This window comes from Parasteatoda tepidariorum, chromosome 7 (assembly GCF_982258835.1).
Source record: "Parasteatoda tepidariorum strain Cologne lab strain chromosome 7, Ptep-v5.0, whole genome shotgun sequence".
Taxonomy (NCBI): domain Eukaryota; kingdom Metazoa; phylum Arthropoda; class Arachnida; order Araneae; family Theridiidae; genus Parasteatoda; species Parasteatoda tepidariorum.
In genome coordinates this window covers 76,795,692-76,817,827 of record NC_141761.1, presented here as the reverse complement: position 1 = coordinate 76,817,827, position 22,136 = coordinate 76,795,692, and the positions used below count along the sequence as shown (strand labels likewise).

General features: G+C 28.9%; 1 protein-coding gene across 8 annotated transcripts in view; it reads left to right on the top strand.

The window, feature by feature from the left end:
• The window catches only part of tup (LIM1_Isl and LIM2_Isl domain-containing protein tup), a 128,362-nt gene extending 111,060 nt beyond the window's left edge, over positions 1-17,302 (top strand). For all 8 annotated transcript variants that reach the window (XM_071183277.2, XM_071183276.2, XM_071183274.2 and 5 more), the window contains one exon: positions 15,314-17,302. In XM_071183277.2, coding sequence (XP_071039378.1) covers positions 15,314-15,493 — 180 coding nt within the window. In that variant the 3' untranslated portion in view covers positions 15,494-17,302. The remainder of the gene's footprint in view (positions 1-15,313) is intronic.
• Positions 17,303-22,136: the final 4,834 nt, after the last annotated feature.

Genomic DNA, 22,136 nt, shown 5'->3' with positions numbered 1-22,136 from the left:
CCTTGGGTATTTTTTTCATTTGTTTTTCAATTTTACTTAATTTTCCTAATTCGTTATTTTACTCTCATTGTGTTCGATTATTATTATTATTTGTCATCAATAATCGTTCATAAATTCAAGAATATTTTTAATATCAGATAGAGCTGTAGAACTCAATTCAAAATATAATATCATAATATTTACTTATAGCCTATATCCTAAACATTATTATCCATACTAAACAAATTTACCATTACAATAATAATTGCTATTTAAAAATGTATCAAAAGTGTTTTCCAATGAGAAGTTCCCAGATTATTTAGTGAAGGATGGTTTAAAAGCATATTGGAGGTTTAAAAGCTGAATTTTGCTGCAGGTTTGAGCCTTGTGACAATTTTTGTGAATATTTTTAAAATCAAGTTGAGCACTAGTGTTGAGAATTAAATATAATATCATATTTGTATTTACTTATTGTATTTATCCTAGAATATTTTAGATCAATGACATGAGGAAACGGAAGGAAAACTAAAGATTCGCAATTTACTCTATTATCAAACATAAAAAATAATTAATAAAAAGTATTATTATAACTATCATATAAGCTTTGATTTTGATTTCAGCAATAATTTTTTATTTAGTTTTCAATGCATTTTCCATTTTAAGCAAATTTATCATTATTTGAATAATAATTGCAAATAAAAAATAATGTTTTTCGAGAATAAATTCTCTCTATTATTTTATGAATGACTGTTAAAAAGCATAATGAGAATTACAAATCTTGATTTTGGTGCAGGTTCAAGCATATATTATTTTTGTGGGGAAAAATTGGATAAAAGAAAAAAATCAATTTAAGAATTAGGAATACTAATATCATTTTTAAATATAGGTTTTTATTACTTCAAATAAAATGAAGCAGATGCATCATAAAAGATAGTTGGCAGATTACATATTCGAAGTTATATTTTCAATCTGGTAAATGACATCTCGGAGCTGCAGAGAGAAAAATCAATTGTTTACAATTTTTATCAGAGAACTGTTGATTGATTTTAAATGAAATAATTATAAAAATACAAATTTACATAACGGGTAGAAAGGTGTCACCGAAATGACCTAATCTCCAACATAATACAGTGAATATGAATTTACAAAGGTTAAATATAATCAAGATATAAAATATTTCAGCAAAAAATGACTAAGGAATACGTGTTTTGACATTAGTCAGCGTTATAATTATAATTTAATATAAATTTTAGATAAATTTCGTTATAAATAAATATTTCCAGCAAACAATTTTCTTTCCAGTATAAAATTTTTATGATTAGGCAAAAGGAAAAAAGTCAGCAGCCCCAAATGGTTAAAAGGCTTCAAAAATCATTAAATTATTGATTAAATTAATTGATTAAAAAATTGATGAAATAATGATTTTATTAACTAGCATTTTGACTAGATAGATTCCCTTTTATTTTAATCCTGTCTTTCCTTAATATCGATTTATGACTCTTTTTTTTTCCCTAGCTCAAAAGCTTTTTTCAGGAAAATTAATAAAATATAATAAAACATTTTAAACTTTTATTTTCAACTTTATAATTTTCAAATAAACTATTCCTTGTTTTTACTAAAGTATCCCTTTCATATCATTATTTTTTCAGACAAATTTTATTATAAATAAAATATTCCCATGAAACAATTTTCTTTTCAATATAATATTTTTATGATGAAGCAAAAAAGTCAGTAGCCTCAAATGATCAAAAGACTGCAAAAACCAAAGAAAAAAATGTGAAACAAGGAAAACGTCGATAGTAAAAGGGGCAGCGATAATAACCGTCCCAGGGCGCAATGGGGCGCGAAGTTGGAAAGCCGCCAAGACTGGCCTGATAAAATACGGAGCTATGCTGGTGACAGATATGGTGATGGTCTGTGCTGAGAGAGAAGGAGTACGTTTTAAAACATCGGAACACGAATTTATGACTTTACCGAGGAAGTCATAAAGAGGCAGAACGAAAATACACAAAACATATAACAGCACGCTTCCAACTCGCTTCGTTCTAAATAATCACAAAGAGTATTTTTTTCCCTTTTGATCTAGATTATAGATCTAACTGACTAATTCCATTCATTCACTGAAATTAATGATGCCAAATAATATAAGATTTATGGTATTTGAGAAATTAAATAATTTCGAAGTGAATTTCAAGTGTTTTGTGTTTTATGTTTAATACTTCATTTCTGTGTTTTTTAATCCTATCCTTGCTTTTATTTAACATTTTTTGAGTAATCTATGTAAAAAGAAATAAATAAAAAAACCAGCAGTTACCGACGCATTTTTTTTTTTTTAATTTTATTTGAAATAAATTATTGAAAGTTTCTAAAGATTGACTTACTTCTTAATTCGCACCTTCATAAATGGGGTAATAAAAATATTTTCAATAATCCTTTTAGTTAACAACAAATTTATTAGCTGAAATATCAATAAGATGCAGTTTCGATAAACACTTTTATAGGTAACACAGAAGAACATTTAATTTAGAATTTTAATTGGGTAAAATTAAAATTTGAAAAAATATTGTAAAATTATTAAAAGTTTCCTTCACGATTTTTTGGAAGTCGTAAATTATTTTATTGACTCTAAAAATTAAAAAAGAAAATTACTTAACTAATTATAAAATCTCCTGGATGGAATTTCAAATTTCTGAGTCTCTGAAAAAACATTTAGAATTTCAACGCGTTCAAAACAACTAACTGAATTTTTTAGAAAAATGATGAAATAAATTAAATCCATCTAGATACTATATATAAATGTCTGTCTGTCCTTTATAGACTCTTGAACTACCCGACAAAAAGCGATGAAATTTGGCATACAGGAGATAGTTCGACATACAGATTGTTCGTATATTAAAATTTTATAAATTTTTATTCGCTATGTCGGATAAATTCAATGAACAAAATCAATGTGGTAATATTCGTAAACTATGTCCTCAAATTAATATTTCAAACATCTGAAACGATGTGTTTATTTTTATTTAATTTAAAATCAACGGTAATTGAATTAAAAAAAATTAATTATGTATTATAAAAAGGCAAAATAAATAATAAAAAAAAAGTGGTGGTACTGATTCGCTTAGGGGAAACGGCAGAAATTGAGCCAATGATTCTTAATCAATTTAGGTAATAAATGCATATTGAAATAAGTCATGTACTGAACAACAAAATTAATACAGTAAAGATACTTGTTTTTTTAGAGGAACTGTAAAAAATTGCCTTACTATTATTGACGACAATGATGCTTAATTAATGTTGTTAAATTGAAATTAAAAAAAAATTACTTACCTACTACACTTCAAGAGATGCTAAATGCAGTTAATATCTATTCTGATGAGATGAACTACAAAACATATGTTTTTCTTAAGATAATAAGATAAAGCTGCTGAAATGGTAACAAACAATAATGAATAAAAAAATAATATTATTTTTGCTTTATTAATTTTAGAGCTTAGTGGAAAAAATTAGACAACTGACATTTTCAAAGAGGCTACAATCAGGGTTAGAGATTAAGTAGTCTTCAAACTATTTTATTACCGATTTATTAGAGGGCAAGACCAATAAATACGTTGTCTTATTTAATTTACTACTGCCTAATTTTAAAATAAAAATCATGCAAACTTACTAAAAACAAATGTGGATAAGTTATGTTAAGATTAAAGTGAAAGCAAAAACAATTATGTTACATTAAATATATCCATATTGAGGCAACCACTCTGTTATTTTCGCAGATTTATAAACTCCCCTAAAAATGTCACTTACCTGGTTCTTATACTAAGCACTTCAATCGCGTCGAAACATGTCTTTCAGTTTTGTGCATGATTTCGTAGTGTAGTTCAGTACACACACACACAGATATATATATATATATATATATATATATATATATATATATATATATATATATATATATATATATATATATATATATATATATATATATATATATATATATATATATATATATATATATATATATATATATATATATATATATATATATATATATATATATATATATATATATATATATATATATATATATATATATATATATATATATATATATATATATATATATATATATATATATATATATATATATATATATATATATATATATAAAAGTTATAAAAATACTTTTGTATTAATAAATAATTAATTTTTCGTGTTCATAAAATGCAGATATTCCATTTTGGGACTTCAAGGCTAAAAACATATCAATGAATAATAATTAGATTTATATTTCAAAAGAGAAGTTATTTTAAGATCTTTCACTTCCATATAAGGAAAAATTAAACGATTTGCTATGAGTAATAAATAATTTTGATGAGGTGTAAGAATACAGAAAAGGCAATAGGACTGGCCTCTTCACACTTTTTAATCATCCTATAAAACGCAGGATCGAATATTTTTGCGTGGCTATTTGTTGTTTATCATGCCTAACTAAAATCCGTCAGCTTAGACGGGATATGGGTCTCCCCTCTCCAGCTTGGAGGGGGCTGAGATGTATGCTTTCACCATAGTTAGTAAATAAAAAAGATTATGCCGAAACTGGACTCGTTAATCATGCTGTTTTGACTCTTAATTAACTAAAAAATATCGGTGTGGCTCCACCGTTATTTCATATATATATATATATATATATATATATATATATGAAATATTCGGTGTATCCACACCGATATTTTTCAGTTAATAACGTAAAAGCAGCATGATTAATGAGTCATGTTGTGCATAATCTTTTATTTTACTAAACGATGGTGAAATAGCAGTTTAACCCCTCTCCAAAGCGGGAGAGGGGGAACACATATCCCGTCTAAGCTGACGGATTTTATTTAAGCATGATAAACAACAAAAGCCACGCAAAAACATTCGGTCCTGCGTTTTATAGGATGATTACCAGTTGTAAAGCGGCCAGTCATGATTGCCTTTTTCTGTATTCTTACGCCTCATCAATTTATTTATTACTCATAGCAAATCGTTTAATCTTTCCTTATATGGAAGTGAAAGATCTTAAAATAACTTTTCTTTTGAAGTATAAATCTAATTATTATTCATTGGCATGTTTTTAGCCTTGAAGTCCCAAAATAGAATTTCTACCCTTATCCTTTACTAAAGATATTTTATGAAAAGGAATGAAGTTTTAATGCTTTTATTAATACAAAAGTATTTAACTTTTGTATTACATATATATATATATATATATATATATATATATATATATATATATATATATATATATATATATATATATATATAACAATTAAATATAAAGAAACAATTTATACATAAAATGTAAAATAAAAGCAAATTCATATTGGTATTAAAATCACAGTGATAAATTGAAGGGAAAAAACTTACAAATACGTAATAATAACAACTGAAAATGAAATGAAAGCTTTTTTAAACAGAACGATTCCCAACATATCCGATTACTCCTCGCGATTTATTGGTATTCGTGGAATTATACAAGTGATTCTAAGAACATTAAGTTCTCTGTGTAATCCAGATTAAAACTGCTCCCGAAACAGAGAAGTCAGATTTTGCTGCTGGATCTTTTATTTTAAAATTTATTGTCGTTTCAGCGAGGATGAAAAGCTCGCCGTAAAACATTTTTTTCTGATAAGCTAAAAAGTGCTGGTTTAATTTACTTCCATACGAAGAGCTTCTGTTTGGGACAAAGCGAGTTGCGTAAAACGACAAGATTAATTTTTCTTTTGCAAGAAACGGTTACAATTTGATGGGATCGGACAAAAAAAAATGATGTAATGCAAGCACGTAAAAAAGAATATAGCACTTTTTTTATCGATGTCTTTCTTCGGAAGGACATAGCTATTACAAGCTATTAAGATAAATAAAGCGAGATATATCATATTATACTTAAAAGCATCATCCGAAGAAATTTTTATTCTTACAATTAAACTTTCAAGGTTAAGACTGAAGGTTTGTCTAATAAGTTTTTCGTGTATATCACCTTGTTTCTGAGATTTATTTAAAATAAAATTGATAAAAAAATTTCTGTGAAAAAACCGCTATTTATTTTTAAAAGCTTTTTATGGCATTTTAATTGCGTAATTTGTCTCAAGGACGCAGTTTACTAAGAAATTAAGTTGGATTATCAGTAATTTTTTTTTATTAAGATTTGTAGATTCGTGTGATATTTTTGAAAATTAGTTTGGAAATTTTATTTTGTATAAGATACCACAGGTATTAAGCAGTAATGTAAAATATATTTATTCTCAGAATCCCCTCCCAATGCTCGTAAAAACTCTGTAATCTGATTAAATAGCAGACAGGCATTTTATTTTTTTTATTTATTTTTTTAAAGGAGAAAAAATTAAAAAGAGTACTTTTTACTATGCAATTCAAAACCCAATCAAAATCTTAGAAAATAAGACATTTTCTTAGAAAGAAAAGAATTAGTAGTCTCAGCTAAACTCAGAATAAAATGTTAGCTAATTCGTGAGGAAATTAGCTATTATTGCTAAATTCAAACAGAATTTTTTTTTCTCCAAAATAAGATATGCATTCCAAATTCTTGCTATGTCTTGAAACAGGAAATAATTTTTGATGAATTACAACAATAAGAACAAAAGAGCAAAAGGTGTCAGTCAACAGTAAGTTTCCAATAGCTGTTGTTTCAAGGTTAACACTACTAACTTCTTTACTTAATATAAGTCATAGTAAATGCTATAAAGTATATAAAAATGTAGACCGGTGTACATTTTCTTTAAGAGATAAATAAAACAAATAAATAAAATGGAATTTTCAATCAAGTCTTTAAAATGTTAAAATAAATAATAAAATCTGAGGTTTTTTGTGAATTTCTCATATTGTTTTATAAATAAATTGATTAAAATAGCGCATTGCCATTGCAAACTTTAAGTCTCTTAGCATTTGACCCGAAATTTCTAGCATTTATACGCGACTGTTTTTCTGCCGAACATTCAAGTTTTCCTCCCAGATATTCAATATAAGCGTAGAATATTGAGGAGAAAATTGTAAATGAGCTTGCATAGGGAGTTATAAAAGCCAAAACTAAAATTGAATAGATTATTGTATTATCAGTTTTTATAATGATTGTAAATCTTAAAAGTGTTTGAGAACTGTAATAATAATTTGACCTGCCATTTCTCCTATAAATTTATGGTTAGAGAAATGATAAATTTATTATATCGAAATTTTTATAGAAGGATAAACGCTGTTTAATATTTGTTAGTGAATTTAGGAGACTCAAAAATAAAAAAACGATTACAATAATTGACAAACAGTGAATGCGATACATAATTGAAAATAAAGGAAAAAAATAATGCTTTTTTTTCCAGATTGTATAAACTTTCCTCCTAAAATACAAAACTTGGATCAAATTTTCATTCGTATCAACTGCTGCGTCATTTTACAATGTTTTTTTCGATATGAAAAGCACTTTAAGTTGTTACATATATGCTCAGACAAATATTTTAAGGTTGCTAAATAATTTGGAGGATTAATTTTAAGACTACAATAATATTTTGTGCATCTTCTGTAATACGTAAAATTTTGACAATAAACTAAATTTGAAATATCCTGAGTGAAAACAAATATGGAACAAAAATCTTTTTTTTTTTCGAAATTGAATTCTTTTAATTCTGTTTATATAAATTTTCTGTTAAACTTTGATCGAGAACTAAAGCAAAGATTTTTTTTTTTCAGAATGAGTTTTTTTCCTTTTTTATTCTGTTAACAAAATGATAATGATTTACTACATTAATTCCTTACGTCATGAATTAATACAAATATGTTTTTTTTTTTCAAATTTTAAAAGGAAATTTTCCTTGAAGGCGTTTTTCTAAATTAAACTTTTTTGTTAAATTTTGTTAAACGAATCAAAACAAATTTAGACATTTTTTTTAAAGATTCTATTGTAAAATTTTGGGTTTATTTTGCTAACTTAACTTTTTGTTTAATTTTGTAAGATCAAAAACTTTAAGAGAAACATACAAATTTTTATTCTTATGTAAAAGAAGGAAAAAATGTAACCTTTTATCTTTTTTGTATTACAAAAATAAGCTTATCTGAAAAACTACAATATCAGATTGAATCAAAATAAATGTGGATATTATCATCTGATTCTATTCGTGAAATTTCAGTTTTAAGTTACTAACTCAAGCTCCTGTTAACTCCGTATCACTAAAATTATCGTCTGTTAAATTTGTCACATCATATTGAATTAAAATAAAGGAAGTTATATCTGTTCTTTTCTAATTTTTAAGTTCCTATTAACTTCATAAGACAGCAAACTACGATAAAAAAAAGCACACATTTTTTTGCTCATTTAAAAAAAGAAATTGGTATCTTTTTTGTCCTTTTTTTTTTTTTTTTTTTTTGCGAAGGAGTAATTTTTCAAGCCTTCAAATGAAGGGGAAGCTCAGGAGTTATCAAGAACTTGTCACGTGATGTATCAGGTGACCATTGGCTTGATTTATAGTTGTCTGGCTGCGTTGGAGACTTCTTTCCATCGCCTTCTCGCACCCTTGGGCGGGCCACTTGCTAAAAAAGATAAAACAGCGATTTGTGTCTGTTCTACGGAAGACGTCAATTCTAATTTGCCCCCCAAACAACTGATATTTTCATTCCCAGGCGCGGCCTGCCGCCACCGCTGGCTAGCCTCAAAAATATCTACTATAATGACTCCCGAGTTTATTTTGAAGTCAGTATTTGTCAAGTTTTTATGACACTAATTTGTCTCATTCATGTGAATTTGGTCATAGGACAGCCAGTTGCTTCCGAAAAATAATGATTATTATTGCAAAAATTTATTATCAGGGACGTAATTTCTTTCTTTTTAGAACTATCTCTTTTTGGTTCACCTATCGGTTTTATAATTATTATTTTTGAAAACCCCGTATTAACTGAACTCATTATTATTGTAATAATTCAATGTAATTTATATGAATTATAATTACTGCAATATATAATTGTTATATTCTATAACATATAATTATTTGTCTTAATTACTTCTATTATTTGTCACGCTTTTATGGCACTCATTTTACTATAATGACCCCCGAGTTTATTTTGAAATCAGTATTTGTCAAATTTTTATAACACTCGTTTGTCTCATTCATATGAGTTTGATCATCGGGCAGCTATTTGCTTACGTAAAAATACTAACCATCATTGCGAAAATGTACTATCAGGAGTATAATTTTTTCCCTTTAAAACTATTTCTTATTGATTAACCAATTGGTTTCATAATTATTATTTTTGAAAACCATTAATTATCTGAACTATAGTACTACTAAAATTATTCTCATACGGTGTTACCATTATTATATAGTGCAAAAATGGATCGTGACTATTTTTATTAAATTGATTGAATATTTTTTAATCATCACAAGTATTTGTTCCATACTTATTTATTTTTATTTCTTCTTTATTATATACATTTACTGCTCCTTATTTTCTTAAACGTTAAATCACCCATTTTAGAAAATGCTTATTTTATATTTAGAATGCAAAATATATTTGAACAATTTTACAATGCAAATTTATAATTCCTTTGGTATGTATTTATAAAAAGTTAAACAAATTCCTTAGAAATAGTTTTTTCCTTTGACTTTAAAATGCAAATTTTTATAATTGACATCACTATTATTCCTTTCTTCTTTACGGTCTAAATATTTTAGAGACAGTATGTACATTTTAGAAAATTAAATTCCTCTTAGATTTTTATTAGATTTTTTCCTATTAATTAATCACCGATAATAAGTACGCATATGTGCATGCTTATCCGCACCGAACCGTGAATGCAGGGGAATGAAAGTAGAAGAAAAAAATAATGCGCTTTTCAGCGAAAGCCTTGTGAATGTTTTCTTTTATTCGTTAAAAAACTGCAAATAAAAATATTAAATAAAACTGCTCACTCATACGAATAAAGAAAAACTTCACAACAAAAAAATACCCCGTACGCTGGAAGAAAGAAGGCGCTTTTCTTTCTCTTCAAATTTTAAAAGAAAGACGACAAAAAATTTAGAAAACGAAAAGAAAAAAAAAGATCGGCATCGTACCACGCCCGGAAAAGATGGAGAAAAAAAATATATCGGTAAAAAAACTACACAGAGGGGAAAGAAGAAGGGAAAAAAAGGGGAGCTTTTTGGCATCAGGGATGGGAGGCAGCGTTTCTACCTTCATCGATTCAATTCTGACATATTCCAGGCAATCCTCCCCACCCCCAACTATTTTCTCTTTACCTCTTCTTTTTTTTCTTTTTTTCATCCTCCTTTTGCCTCTGTCTTCTTTCCTCTTTTAGTTGAGAGTGCTTCTATGTGGTTCTATATCTCTCCACCAAGGCTGCTCATTCTTTTTCTCCGCCTCTACCTCTTCCTTGCTCATCTTATCCAAGCAGACGTTCCTCGCTGCCATCTTGTCTGCAATGAATGTAAAAGCGAAACAACTTTTATTGCCTAGCTTTTTACGTATGATCCCTGCTTTTTTTTTCTTCTTTTCTACCCAGCTTTCATTTCCTTCTTGTCCCCTTGCCCTGTCTCTTTCTGTTTGTTGATATTTCTTCTAGTATTGTGATGCATGTTTTGCAGTATTGAAACTTTTCCTTGATACTCAATCTGGAATTTACAAGGAAAACTTAAATTCACAAGGACTTTTAGATTCGGATAAATATTTTTATTTCGAAAAGAAATAATTTGCTGTAGTAATACTGTTTTCTTTCAGTCAGAATTCTTTTTTTTTTTCTTACTTAACTTTCTCCAATTGATAAGTTTGAAGAAAACTTCCTTTTCTTTATACAGGTTATGATATACTTTTTCTTATATTTAAAAGAATCTACTTTTTTTTAATATAGTGATGTCAGCTCGATAAATGGAATTGCTTAAATATTGTAATCTTCGCTCTTTCTTTCCTTCTTTTTTTATGAGCAATAGAGAAATCAGCTCTTTAACAGCTGAAAGAAATTGTGATTTTGGAAAAACTTTTTCATTTAAAGAAGTTTTACAGTAATTTTGAGAAGAAATTAGATATTACTCCTGATTATGTATCATTTAAGCGAATTAAAAATTCTGATTATTCACTGCATATTCAAATACTTTATACAATATGGAAAATAAAGAAAGCCACAGTTTTATTGCCTTAAACTCAAAGTAAAGCTATAATTTTTATCTGTAGATATAAACTGTACATATTATACTGTTTGAAGTAAAGAATTATCTGAATGGACGAATGGTATAAATATTTCATAAGAAAAAATTTCAATTGTTTTTGAAAAATTGCTGGTTTGGCGGAGTTTTTCTACCTAAAAAGTGACTAAAATCTATGAATAATATTCAGTTTTTGCATATTTTTATGAACTCAAACAATGCAAAGTTGGAATAACCTTTAAATGTTAAAAAAAATTTATTCAAAAACGTTATTCGTTTTTGCGAAAATTTGACTTTTCTCCATATTAACGTTTCGCACCTATTTCCTTAATTAACATAAATAAATGTAGTTAAAGATGAACAAAACTTAATGGGTACTTTTAAATTAGCCGGGTGTAATCGAAAAGTTGTCAAAAAAACACAAATAACTGCTTTACACTCACAACAGTCATAAAAATAGCACAGTTTTCGCTAAAAATCGTCAGTTCATATGATAATAAGCATTTCGAAGAACAGCCTTCGAAGAGAAGCCTTTATTATTTTATACTATTCAATCAAACTTGCTATAGATATTTAGTAATGTTTAAATTATTCAAAATTAAAATTAAATAAATACTTCTTATTCCCGTTAATACCTAAATTTGAACCCCTTTTAGTCCTCTGTTGATCACTGAAAATACTAAATACAGACGTGGCGAAGTATCCTAGTTTTAACTACATTTATGTAAAATAAGCTAATTAAAATAAGTCAAATTGATTTAAATTTCAAAACACTTTTTTTTTTGTGTGTGTGTATACAAGAGAAAAAAAATTTGCAACGAGCAAGAAACAATGATTGCTGATATTATTATTCATTTATGTTTGTAGTTTAAACATTGGAGTGATAAATAAAATTTGATTCAAAGAACATAAGCCTAAATATCGCTTGATTTAAATCAGAAAGATTAAATAAAAATGGATGGCTGTGTGAGGTTTACGCTTTGCATCAAACATTCAAATCCAAGATTATTGAACTTAATGGACAGCAATCTAACTTGCAATGGACACAATCTGAGGAATATAAATCTGATTCGCAATAGACATAAATCTAACTTGCAATAGACATAATCTAATGTAAATAAATCTAACTTGCAATGCGCATAATCAAATGGACATGAATCTAACTTGCAATGGACATAATCTAATGAACATAATTCTAACTTGCAATGGACATAATCTAATAAGCATTCATCTAACTTGCAATAACATAATCTTATGAACATGAATCTAACTTGCAATGGACATAATCTAATGAACATAATTCTAACTCGCAATGGACATAATCTAATAAGCATTAATCTAACTTGCAATAACACAATCTAATGAACATGAATCTAACTAGCAATGGTCATAATCTGATGGACATAAGCCTAACTTACAATGAACATAATCTAACGGACATAAATATAACTTGCTGAACACGCAACCATTCACTGCACTCTAATGTCAGATAAATCCTACTTCCTAACATATTCCGAAGGAAACTGTTATTTTGCAAACAGAATTTCGCATTTTAAGTGTCAGTGTGAAATGAAGACATTCCAAGGCTTTTTGCACAACAACATCCATTCCGAGTCAAATCTCAACAAAAGCATAAACAGAAGAACTGAAGTAGGTGTGGGGAGGGTTACGAAAAGTCACTCAGATATTTATTCTTCCTCTCGAGATGCCGGATTTCGGGGTTATTTATTTATTTCTCGCGAAACATCAGTCCAAAATGGCTGACGTCTGAACCCTCGTGAAACTTGCCTGACACTTTGACATCCCAACTTTTGTTGGAAAACGTGCGGCTTACGTCGAAGGTATTTAGCATTCGGACCTCCCTGCAATGCTTTGCAGAATTGTGTCTGGAGGCGGGCAATCATAACAATGATTGGCAAATGGCCCGTGAAAGAAAAAGACGGGCGGAACAGATTACCAGCTTCCACAGTTCTTTCGCGGAAGCAATTGAGGTTAGGTTCTTTGCAATTTCTCTAACCACGAGTACCCTTCACAATTTTTTTTTTAACCTTAAAGTTTTGTAATCAGAGCTTTGGCATGTAAAGGACATAAACACAGGCGTTTATCTCTAATCAAATTGTCATGTAGTTTGCTCAATGGTGAGCTTAAGTTCACTAGTCTAACCTTAGTGGAAACAATGTGAACAAGTTGGCAGAAAACTTAAAGGCTTAATTGCAGTGACGTAGAAGTTGAAGGACCTAGATATAACATGAAGCAGAACTCATTTTTTTTTCTTTTAAAGTATTTGTGTTATAATTTAAAATACATGAAAAATTTTAAATATTATTTATTGGTGATTCTTCATATTTATATGAAAATAGACTTCTGTTCAAAATTTTTCGCCGATGATTAATAATAATAGTTATAAATATCTGAAACCAGTAATTAAGCTGCAAGTAATTAATTCAAACTTTTCATCTATTATTATTGTTATCATTTAAGGTGTCTTATATTCTTATCTTTCATCAGAAGTTAAGGAAAGTTTTCAAAACCAACAGAACCCATTTGATTTTTTTAAATTAAGCATTTCATAGTTTTTATAAAATGTTTTTCTATAGCATTATACCTTAGTTAAGTGAATCTAGTACTTTAGTTAGCAAAATCATGTAATATATCATTTATATATGTTAATTGCTTTAATTTGTAATAATAATATAGTTAATAACATAGTTAAATATTGTGTAGACTCCTTTAATAATATGTATTCTTCAAGCAATAATGTAGATTTTTTCACGAGAAAAATCATGTTAATATAACAAATGGCATCCTAATTAATCATGTTCCTATTACAAATGACACCCTGAACTGAGAAAAAAAAAGTATGGTTAAAACTACCAGAAAATGATAAAATTTACCGTGTTTCTGGCTCAATGAGAACATTAAAAAGCTCGGTAATTCTTACCGAGGTGCTTTCCCAATAATTTTGATAAAATTAACAAAAAAATATGGTTTTATATAATGTAATAAAATTTGGTAAATGTGGTAAAATTTAAATAATCTAATTAATTCCGAATATTATTAAATTTAAAATATTCAGTGCTCTTAATTATTAGAGGTAATTTTAAAATATCTCAGAGCATTGCATAAAAATCATTTATTCAGCGAAATTTACTAAATTGAAATAAAAGAGCTATAATTTAGAACATCAGAATTTCCAATAAACCTTTATCATATAAACGGAAAAATTACCAAAATAATGGTTTAAACAACCTATATTTTGGTTTACAGTACCAGAAATATGCTTTTTCCCATCAGAAATGTCATTATCATACAGTGCGGTAATTTTACCAGACTTTTTTCCCTGTGTATGATGTCAAAACTATGCAATACAACTAATTATTTTTTTTTTCAAAATTCGACTTTTAAGCAAAATAAAACTTTCTTTCAAGAATTTCTGAATACTCATCTAAATATTTTAAAGCTTTATTATCGTTACTTTTTATTTCTTTATTATTACTACTTTTCTTATAACGCCAGATATTATGTGTTTTGGATACATAAAGTGTATTAATTAAGCAATTCAATTTACTTATTCGAACCAAATATGGTTTAGTTTCAGTATTAATTAGGGAATAAAAAATTTTTAATATAAATCAATAAAATAGTTAACAAAAAATTTAATGCGAAAATTTAGAAGATAATTTCAATTAAAGATAAGTTTTGCTTTATGATACATTTTCGTACAGTCACATATATTTTATATTGTATAGCATTTAGCTTTATCGGAAGGAATTAATGCGTAAGTTTTATTATCATATTCTTGCATTAAAGGTAAGAAGAAAAAATTTCAGGGAAACTAATTTCAAAAAAATTTTATATATAGGAAAATAATTATCTTTCAGATTTTGAATTTTAAAATATGGATTAAAAAACAATAAAAGACGCTTTAGATTAAATTTAGTATATTTTTGTACAATGCATCCGCACAAAAAAAATGAAAAATGAAGAAAATTTTCCCATGCTTAAAATTTCGTTTAGAATCATGTCGATTTGTAATAAAGTGGTGGTAAATTGCAATAATTTTTACTGTCTGCAAAAAAGTATAAATCGGTATTAATGAAAGCAATTGAAAATACCCAATAACTAAGCACAGTTTCTTATGTATCTTTTATTTTTTCTAGATGCATGGTTACGGAGATCCCGGCCCTGAACATCACGTGATGCCGCCAGGCGTACATGGTCCTCCGCATCAACTTCCGCCATTTCTGACGGATGATCATTCCTTACATCAACCTCCGAGCAATCTCTCTTCACACATACCAGGAACACCATCAGAACTATCTAGCCCAACTAGTGAATGATGCTTCACCCCGACCCCCACCGGTGGTCGCCAAAATACCCGGCCGAGGAGGGGTCGTCCACCCCGAACTGCATCCGACGAAAGTTTTCAAGGAAACCATTCGTACAGTTGATCGCACACACAAATAATTCAAGGAGCTTTCAGACAACTCAAATAAACTATGAAAAATGACAGCAGGACTATGTGCAAACAAATCGAAATGAAATGTCCATTTTGGAACAACTAAAAAATAGCAGAAATTTTTCTCCCTTCAAAAAGCATAATTTGATACAAAATTCATAGCTTTATGAAATAACACTAGTGTTATGAAACTTTCCAGGTTAACTACTTAAAAAAATATTTTAGAATAAGTCTTGATAGAAACTAATGGAAGCTGTATAGCTGTCTTAATATATATTAATAATTTCCCCAAATTTAAAAATATAATTATTTTATACAGTTAAGATGAGCAATTATGTTATGGACCACATCTCATATCTTTCTTAATTTTGGTATATTTCTGCAATTAATCTCTCGTAATTGTCTAAACTTAATAAAAACTATTCATAATAAATATTTAAAGGATGACTTAAAGGAGAATACGTTGTTGTATTTAAATTTTTAAACTGGCAAACTTATAGAGCGTTTAATTTAACACATCGACTCGAAGCGAAAAATACAACTGCATATCTATAAAAATTGTAAATTTTTGTATTTATTAAAATCTATATAGTTCATTAAATATGCTACAGTACTTTAACTACACTTAGTTTCCATACTTACTAGTGTTAAAAAAAGCTTTCATGTAAAAGAATTGAAAAATATTTCATAAATTGCGTTTTTACTTACATTTGAATGATCAGATTTTTACATCATTTCATTTTAAATTGCAAACATTTAAACGATGTTTTAGTTGAGAAATTAGAATTTTTGCTGATAAATAGCAATAACTGCCGTAGGGAAATTTATATGTTATTTAAAAATATTTAATTAACAAGTTTTGCAAACAAATGATTTTATAAATTAACAAATTTTCCGTCTTTTAATATAAATTTTGATTTCCCTTATTATTGATATATTTAAAAAACGATTACAAAAGTGTTTCTCAAAAAAAAAAAATTAAACGATCGCTCTTAAGTATTAAAATATTAATAATAGCAATTAACCAAATCTTTTCCTTTTATATTATGAACAAAATACAAACAAAGAACTTTGAACAAATTCTAATATCCTTACCATTAATGAAAAAGTGCCAAAATAATATTCATATTTCTTTCCATATTGTAATTATTTATTACTCTCAACTCAAACTATTAATTCCTTTAACTCCTGCTGTTCATTAAAATAAAAAAAGTGATGTCATGGTGATTAATGAAAATATCATACTGAAAACGTGAGGAAAGAAACACACAGCGCACAGTCTTTCAGACCATGAAAAACTGAACTGGCATTTCTTGTTGGAGGTTACAGTTAATCAAACAATCTGCACATAGTCACAAACTATGCAAGACTTTTATTATTTTACTTCTAAGTCATATGATTCACAACCTGTGAAACATAACAGTACCTAATGAATTAAACTGAACTTTCATTATTTTTTTTTGTTCTGGATGTTTGGTCAGAATTAGGTTTTATTGAAAGAGAATTTAATAAAGAAAATGTATATAAATTATCACAGATACGTTTACCGGAATTCTGAAATCTTTTTGTAGCTTGCAGGTTCATGATTGTATTATATTATACATATAAATATCTATATACGAGAGTATGCCGTTTGTATAAGTTATATTAATTAAATGTGTACATAATAAATCATCAGAAACTTTTTGAACTAGTTTGTGCTTATTTATTTTACTTTGCATGGTTAATTCACTGAACATGCTTGTTTATTGTTTAATTATTTTATTATATTTATATATTTCGCATACATTTCTAAAGCTAATCTAATTGGTGAGATGCATAAGAAAATTTTATGATTTTTTTCGAAACAATAAAGATCTTAAATTTCATTTAAACAGAATCATTAATCAACAGTTTTAAAAAATATCTTCTTCCTACCTGATCTAGTATATCGATTATTATATCATTTGCATCTATCAGGACTACACTATTAGAAATAAAACCCTCACTTTTAACGATTCAGCAATCCTCGATCGTTAGTTTCAAAAATCATTTCATCACGAAATCTCGATTTGTGACGAGACGCGAACTCAGAGATATCTGACAAAAATGCTTCCTAAACTCGAAAACTCATCGTTGTGCATTGTGAGAAATTCTTAACTAGAATAACGGAACTAGGATGGAGACTAAACAATCGAAAATAAAATCACCAGCCTGTATAATGAACCAACTTGTAAAGACCAGCCTGCATAATGGTTGAAGAGTTCCAGGAAGATCCGGGGTTCAAATCCCGCTTCGGTCTTGGGTGTAGGTTACCTGTCTGCTCTATCCGTCATTTTTGTGCTGAGGCACATGTATGGTGCTTGCATTAAAGTGATTACTAAAGAAATTAGGCACTTTTTGGAGGGAAAAAAATAGAAAGACGAAATGCTTTTTTAAACTTTTACGAAATTCATTTCCCAGGAGAAATGACTATTGTTATTTCGTCACTTTGACGTAATTTTAGCTTGGAGCATATACCAGGAAACGATTTCGGCAAAAAGGAAGAAAGTATAATCCACTGTATAATCTATAACGATTATATAGCTTTAAAAAAAGAATGATAAATCACACAAAAAGTATTTTTAATGCCTAAAGGCTTAAAAAAAATTTTTAAGATATATTAATAAATATTTATTAATATTTATTAAAACATCTAAGCATTAAAAAACCTGAACTGTGCATAAATAGAAGAATTCAATGGGCACATTGAAAAATAGGATAAACCTTCTTTGGTAACTGAAAATAATGTTCTTAAAATACGTAAATTAATTCTTATTAATATATATTATATTTATAAGAATTGAATAATATTCCCTTTTTATAAAAATTGATTTATATTATCAATTTTTATAAAAGGGAATATTATTTCTATATTCAGAACATGAAAAATTCTTTAAAAACACAAATACAGCATTTTAACGAAGTTATCACACATATTTATTTAATACGGTTCTTTATGTTAAAAATGTAATTATTTTACGATTAGAATGTTAATATTAATATATACGAAATTGTTATTTAAAGATGAGAGCAAGTGTGATTTAATTACTAAATGCTAATTCTTTTATACATATAACACGATTCTGCTCAAAATAATGCACAGAAAATAAAATAGCAGTTTGAAGAAGATGACCAACTCAAAATTATATCTAAATATTATTGTTTTTCTGTTTTTTTTTAATAGCTAATTAAAAGAAATGTACGATACCATAATAGCTAATTAAAAGAAATGTACGATACCATAACATATGTGGGATACAAACTACCAAAATTTATCATATTCTGGTAGTTTCGACATTTTTTCTCAGCGTATATTTAAATTCAAGAACATTGTTTCACATAATGTAACACAATCTTTATGAACATTACAATACATTGCGACAATACCAGGTGTTGCTAACTCCCATAACGAGTTTCCCAAACCATATGGCGACCAATTTTATCTTGCTGGACTCATGTTAGGAAAAAAAAATGGGAATGCTGACAAATGCTACTGAAGGAGGGGGAGCAGTAAAAACAAATGTAAAAATAAACAGCCCAATATGAAAGAAACTGGACAGGTGTGGCCGGCAGAGGGTGGTCACGGTAGTCATGGTAGCGCCAGAACTAACACACTGTAACGGGTTCGATCGTCTCTGTCCTTTCACGCGTACATGAATACAGATTTGTAAAACAAAAAGGTACCACAGATATCAAATATAATTTTTATATGCGTTGAAAGTTTCTCGAACGTTTTGCATTTGACACAGAAATAATGCTTTTTGATCAAAACATCCCGAATAGAAAATTAGATTTAGAATTTAATAATTAAATATTTGTTAATGGCTTAATAGCGCAACAATAAATATGGTGGAAATATGAAATATTTAATATTTTTATGCTCATTCGATTGGTTTTCACGCTAACATATATAAATATACATACAAAGGAATCAAGGAAAAGAATAAAACCGGATAAACATTTTTAAAAGACAGAAAAATAATTGAAATGTTTTCAAAAATTAAAAAAACATTAAAAAAATTTTATATATATATATATATATATATATATATATATATATATATATATATATATATATATATATATATACAGGGTGTCCCAAAAGGTCGTTTACAAACTTAACATGCTGGTCTGTCATATCATGATGAACAAGATTTACATAGGAACTTGTGTCCGAAAATTAAAACTGAGACCGGTAGAGGGCGATAAGTGCAGGTTTGGATGAGGAGAAAAAAATGATATCGATGGCGGTGTTAATATGATTTTTATTATAAAACATCATTACATCACAGCAAATGCTCAAAATTCCTTCCATTCGCCACAATGCACGTTTCACAGCGTCGGCGCATGGATTCACGAACCCGTTCAAATTGGCCAGGAGTGTCACGGACACGTGCTGCCGCTTCCGCGATCCTGGCGATAAGATCCATGTCCGATGTTACAGGTGTCTCGTACACTATGGACTTCATGTGTCCCCACAGGTAGAAATCCAGGGGAGTCAGGTCGGGGGATCGCGGCGGCCATGGGACTGATCCGTCTCTACCGATCCAGCGATTAGGATAAATCCTATCGAGGTATTCTCGAACAGCGTAGCTAAAGTGGGCAGGCGCTCCATCATGCTGAAACCAGATGTTTCGGCGTGTAGCGGCTGGAACGTCACCCATCAGATCCGGCAAAACTCTTTCTAAAAAAATGCGATAGGTATTTCGTCGAGGCGTTCAGGTAGAAGGTAGGGGCCAATCAACATGTCACCGATAATACCAGCCCAAACGTTTGCACTGAAACGTTGTTGATGTGCATGGGCACGTGTACATCTTGGGTTTTCATGCCCCCATACGTGCATGTTGTGCAGGTTCACGACACCATCCCGTGTAAAGCAGGATTCATCAGAAAACAAAATCCATGATGGAAAATCTGGCTGTGCGACCCGCTGTTGCAAATACCAGCGTGAGAATGCAATGCGTTTGGGATAATCGTCAGCGCACAATGCCTGTACTTTTTGGAATTGGTAAGGGTGTTGCATGTCATCGTGCAGTATGCGCATTATTATGGAACGAGCTACACCCAAGACACGTTCACCTTCTCGGAGACTTCTTTGCGGGTTGATGGCATACCCCTGTAGCACGGTTTCCTCTACGACAGGTGTGCGTGTAGCACGTTCTCGACCGATGTGGCTACGTGCTACCAAAGCACCTGATTCACATAATCTGCGGTGCAATCGTCCAAACAAAACATGACTTGGCTGACGTCTGTTTGGGAAGCGCTCAAGGTACGTCCGTGCCGCGGCTCGTTCATTTCCATCAGCGGCGCCTTATACGTAATGCATGTCGGCCATTTCTGCGTTACTAAACTCATTCATCCTTCTCCTTCAACGTCCACGCCTGAAATGATTGTTTTTCCCACTCTCCCGTTTTCGTGCAATTATCGCCCTCTAGTGGTCGCAGTTTTAATTTTCGGACACAAGTTCCTATGTAAATCTTGTTCATCATGATATGACAGACCAGCATGTTAAGTTTGTAAACGACCTTTTGGGACACCCTGTATATATATATATATATATATATATATATAAAGAGAGAGAGGACAAATAAAGCGTTTAACAAGGAAAGTACCCGAAGTAACACACTCGCTCATCCGAAGTAATTTTTGAATTTTTTTTATCGATATATTTGTAGGTTCTGAAATCATATATTAACTTTATCTTGACGATTTTGAAATAATTAATGTTCCTAAACTGATAAAAACTGAATGTTTTTGGCAGCCAAATTTAAATCATTCCTCAAACGAAGAACATTGTTAGTTATAGAAAGTTAATTCAAGACACACAGAAAATTCTCTAAACACGGAAACTGTAATATTTGCGATTTAAAAGAATAAATTCAAAAGTTTGAATTCCAACAGTAGAATAAGCTATAAATTACATAAATTATATTTTCGATTTTAATATTTTCATATTTATATATTACAATTTATATAAAGCTGTTTTTCGAAAATCTGTCGCCAAGGAAATTAAAGAGGCATAGTTTAAGTGCCTTACACTTGAAGCAAGAAGGTGATTTTAAACTCTATATATATCCTTGTTGTGAAGAGCTTTAAAACAGACAAATAACTTATATATTTTAAAATTTTCAAACTTTTTTAAAAATCACCAAATTTGCGACCTAGATAAAATTTATTAAAATCCCCGAATTATTGTCAGTTTTTGCAAATTTTTATGAGCCCATTGAAGTAGGATTTGAAATATTAAAAAATTAGACAACCAGCATATCTGCAGCACAATATTTTGTAAATTACGCACTGTATTTTTAAAGTAAAGTTAAATAGAAATTTACTCAATTCTTACTAAATTCAGTTACTATATTTGGATTTTGGCGGTTTATCTTTCCAAGTTCTTTTTTAACCCAGTTACAGTACAAACCTTGCGGAGGGGATAAAAAGTCAGTAAAATCACCTCCGTTTTCATTTTTACAGTTTATGAAACGAAACACTAGAAGCACAATTTA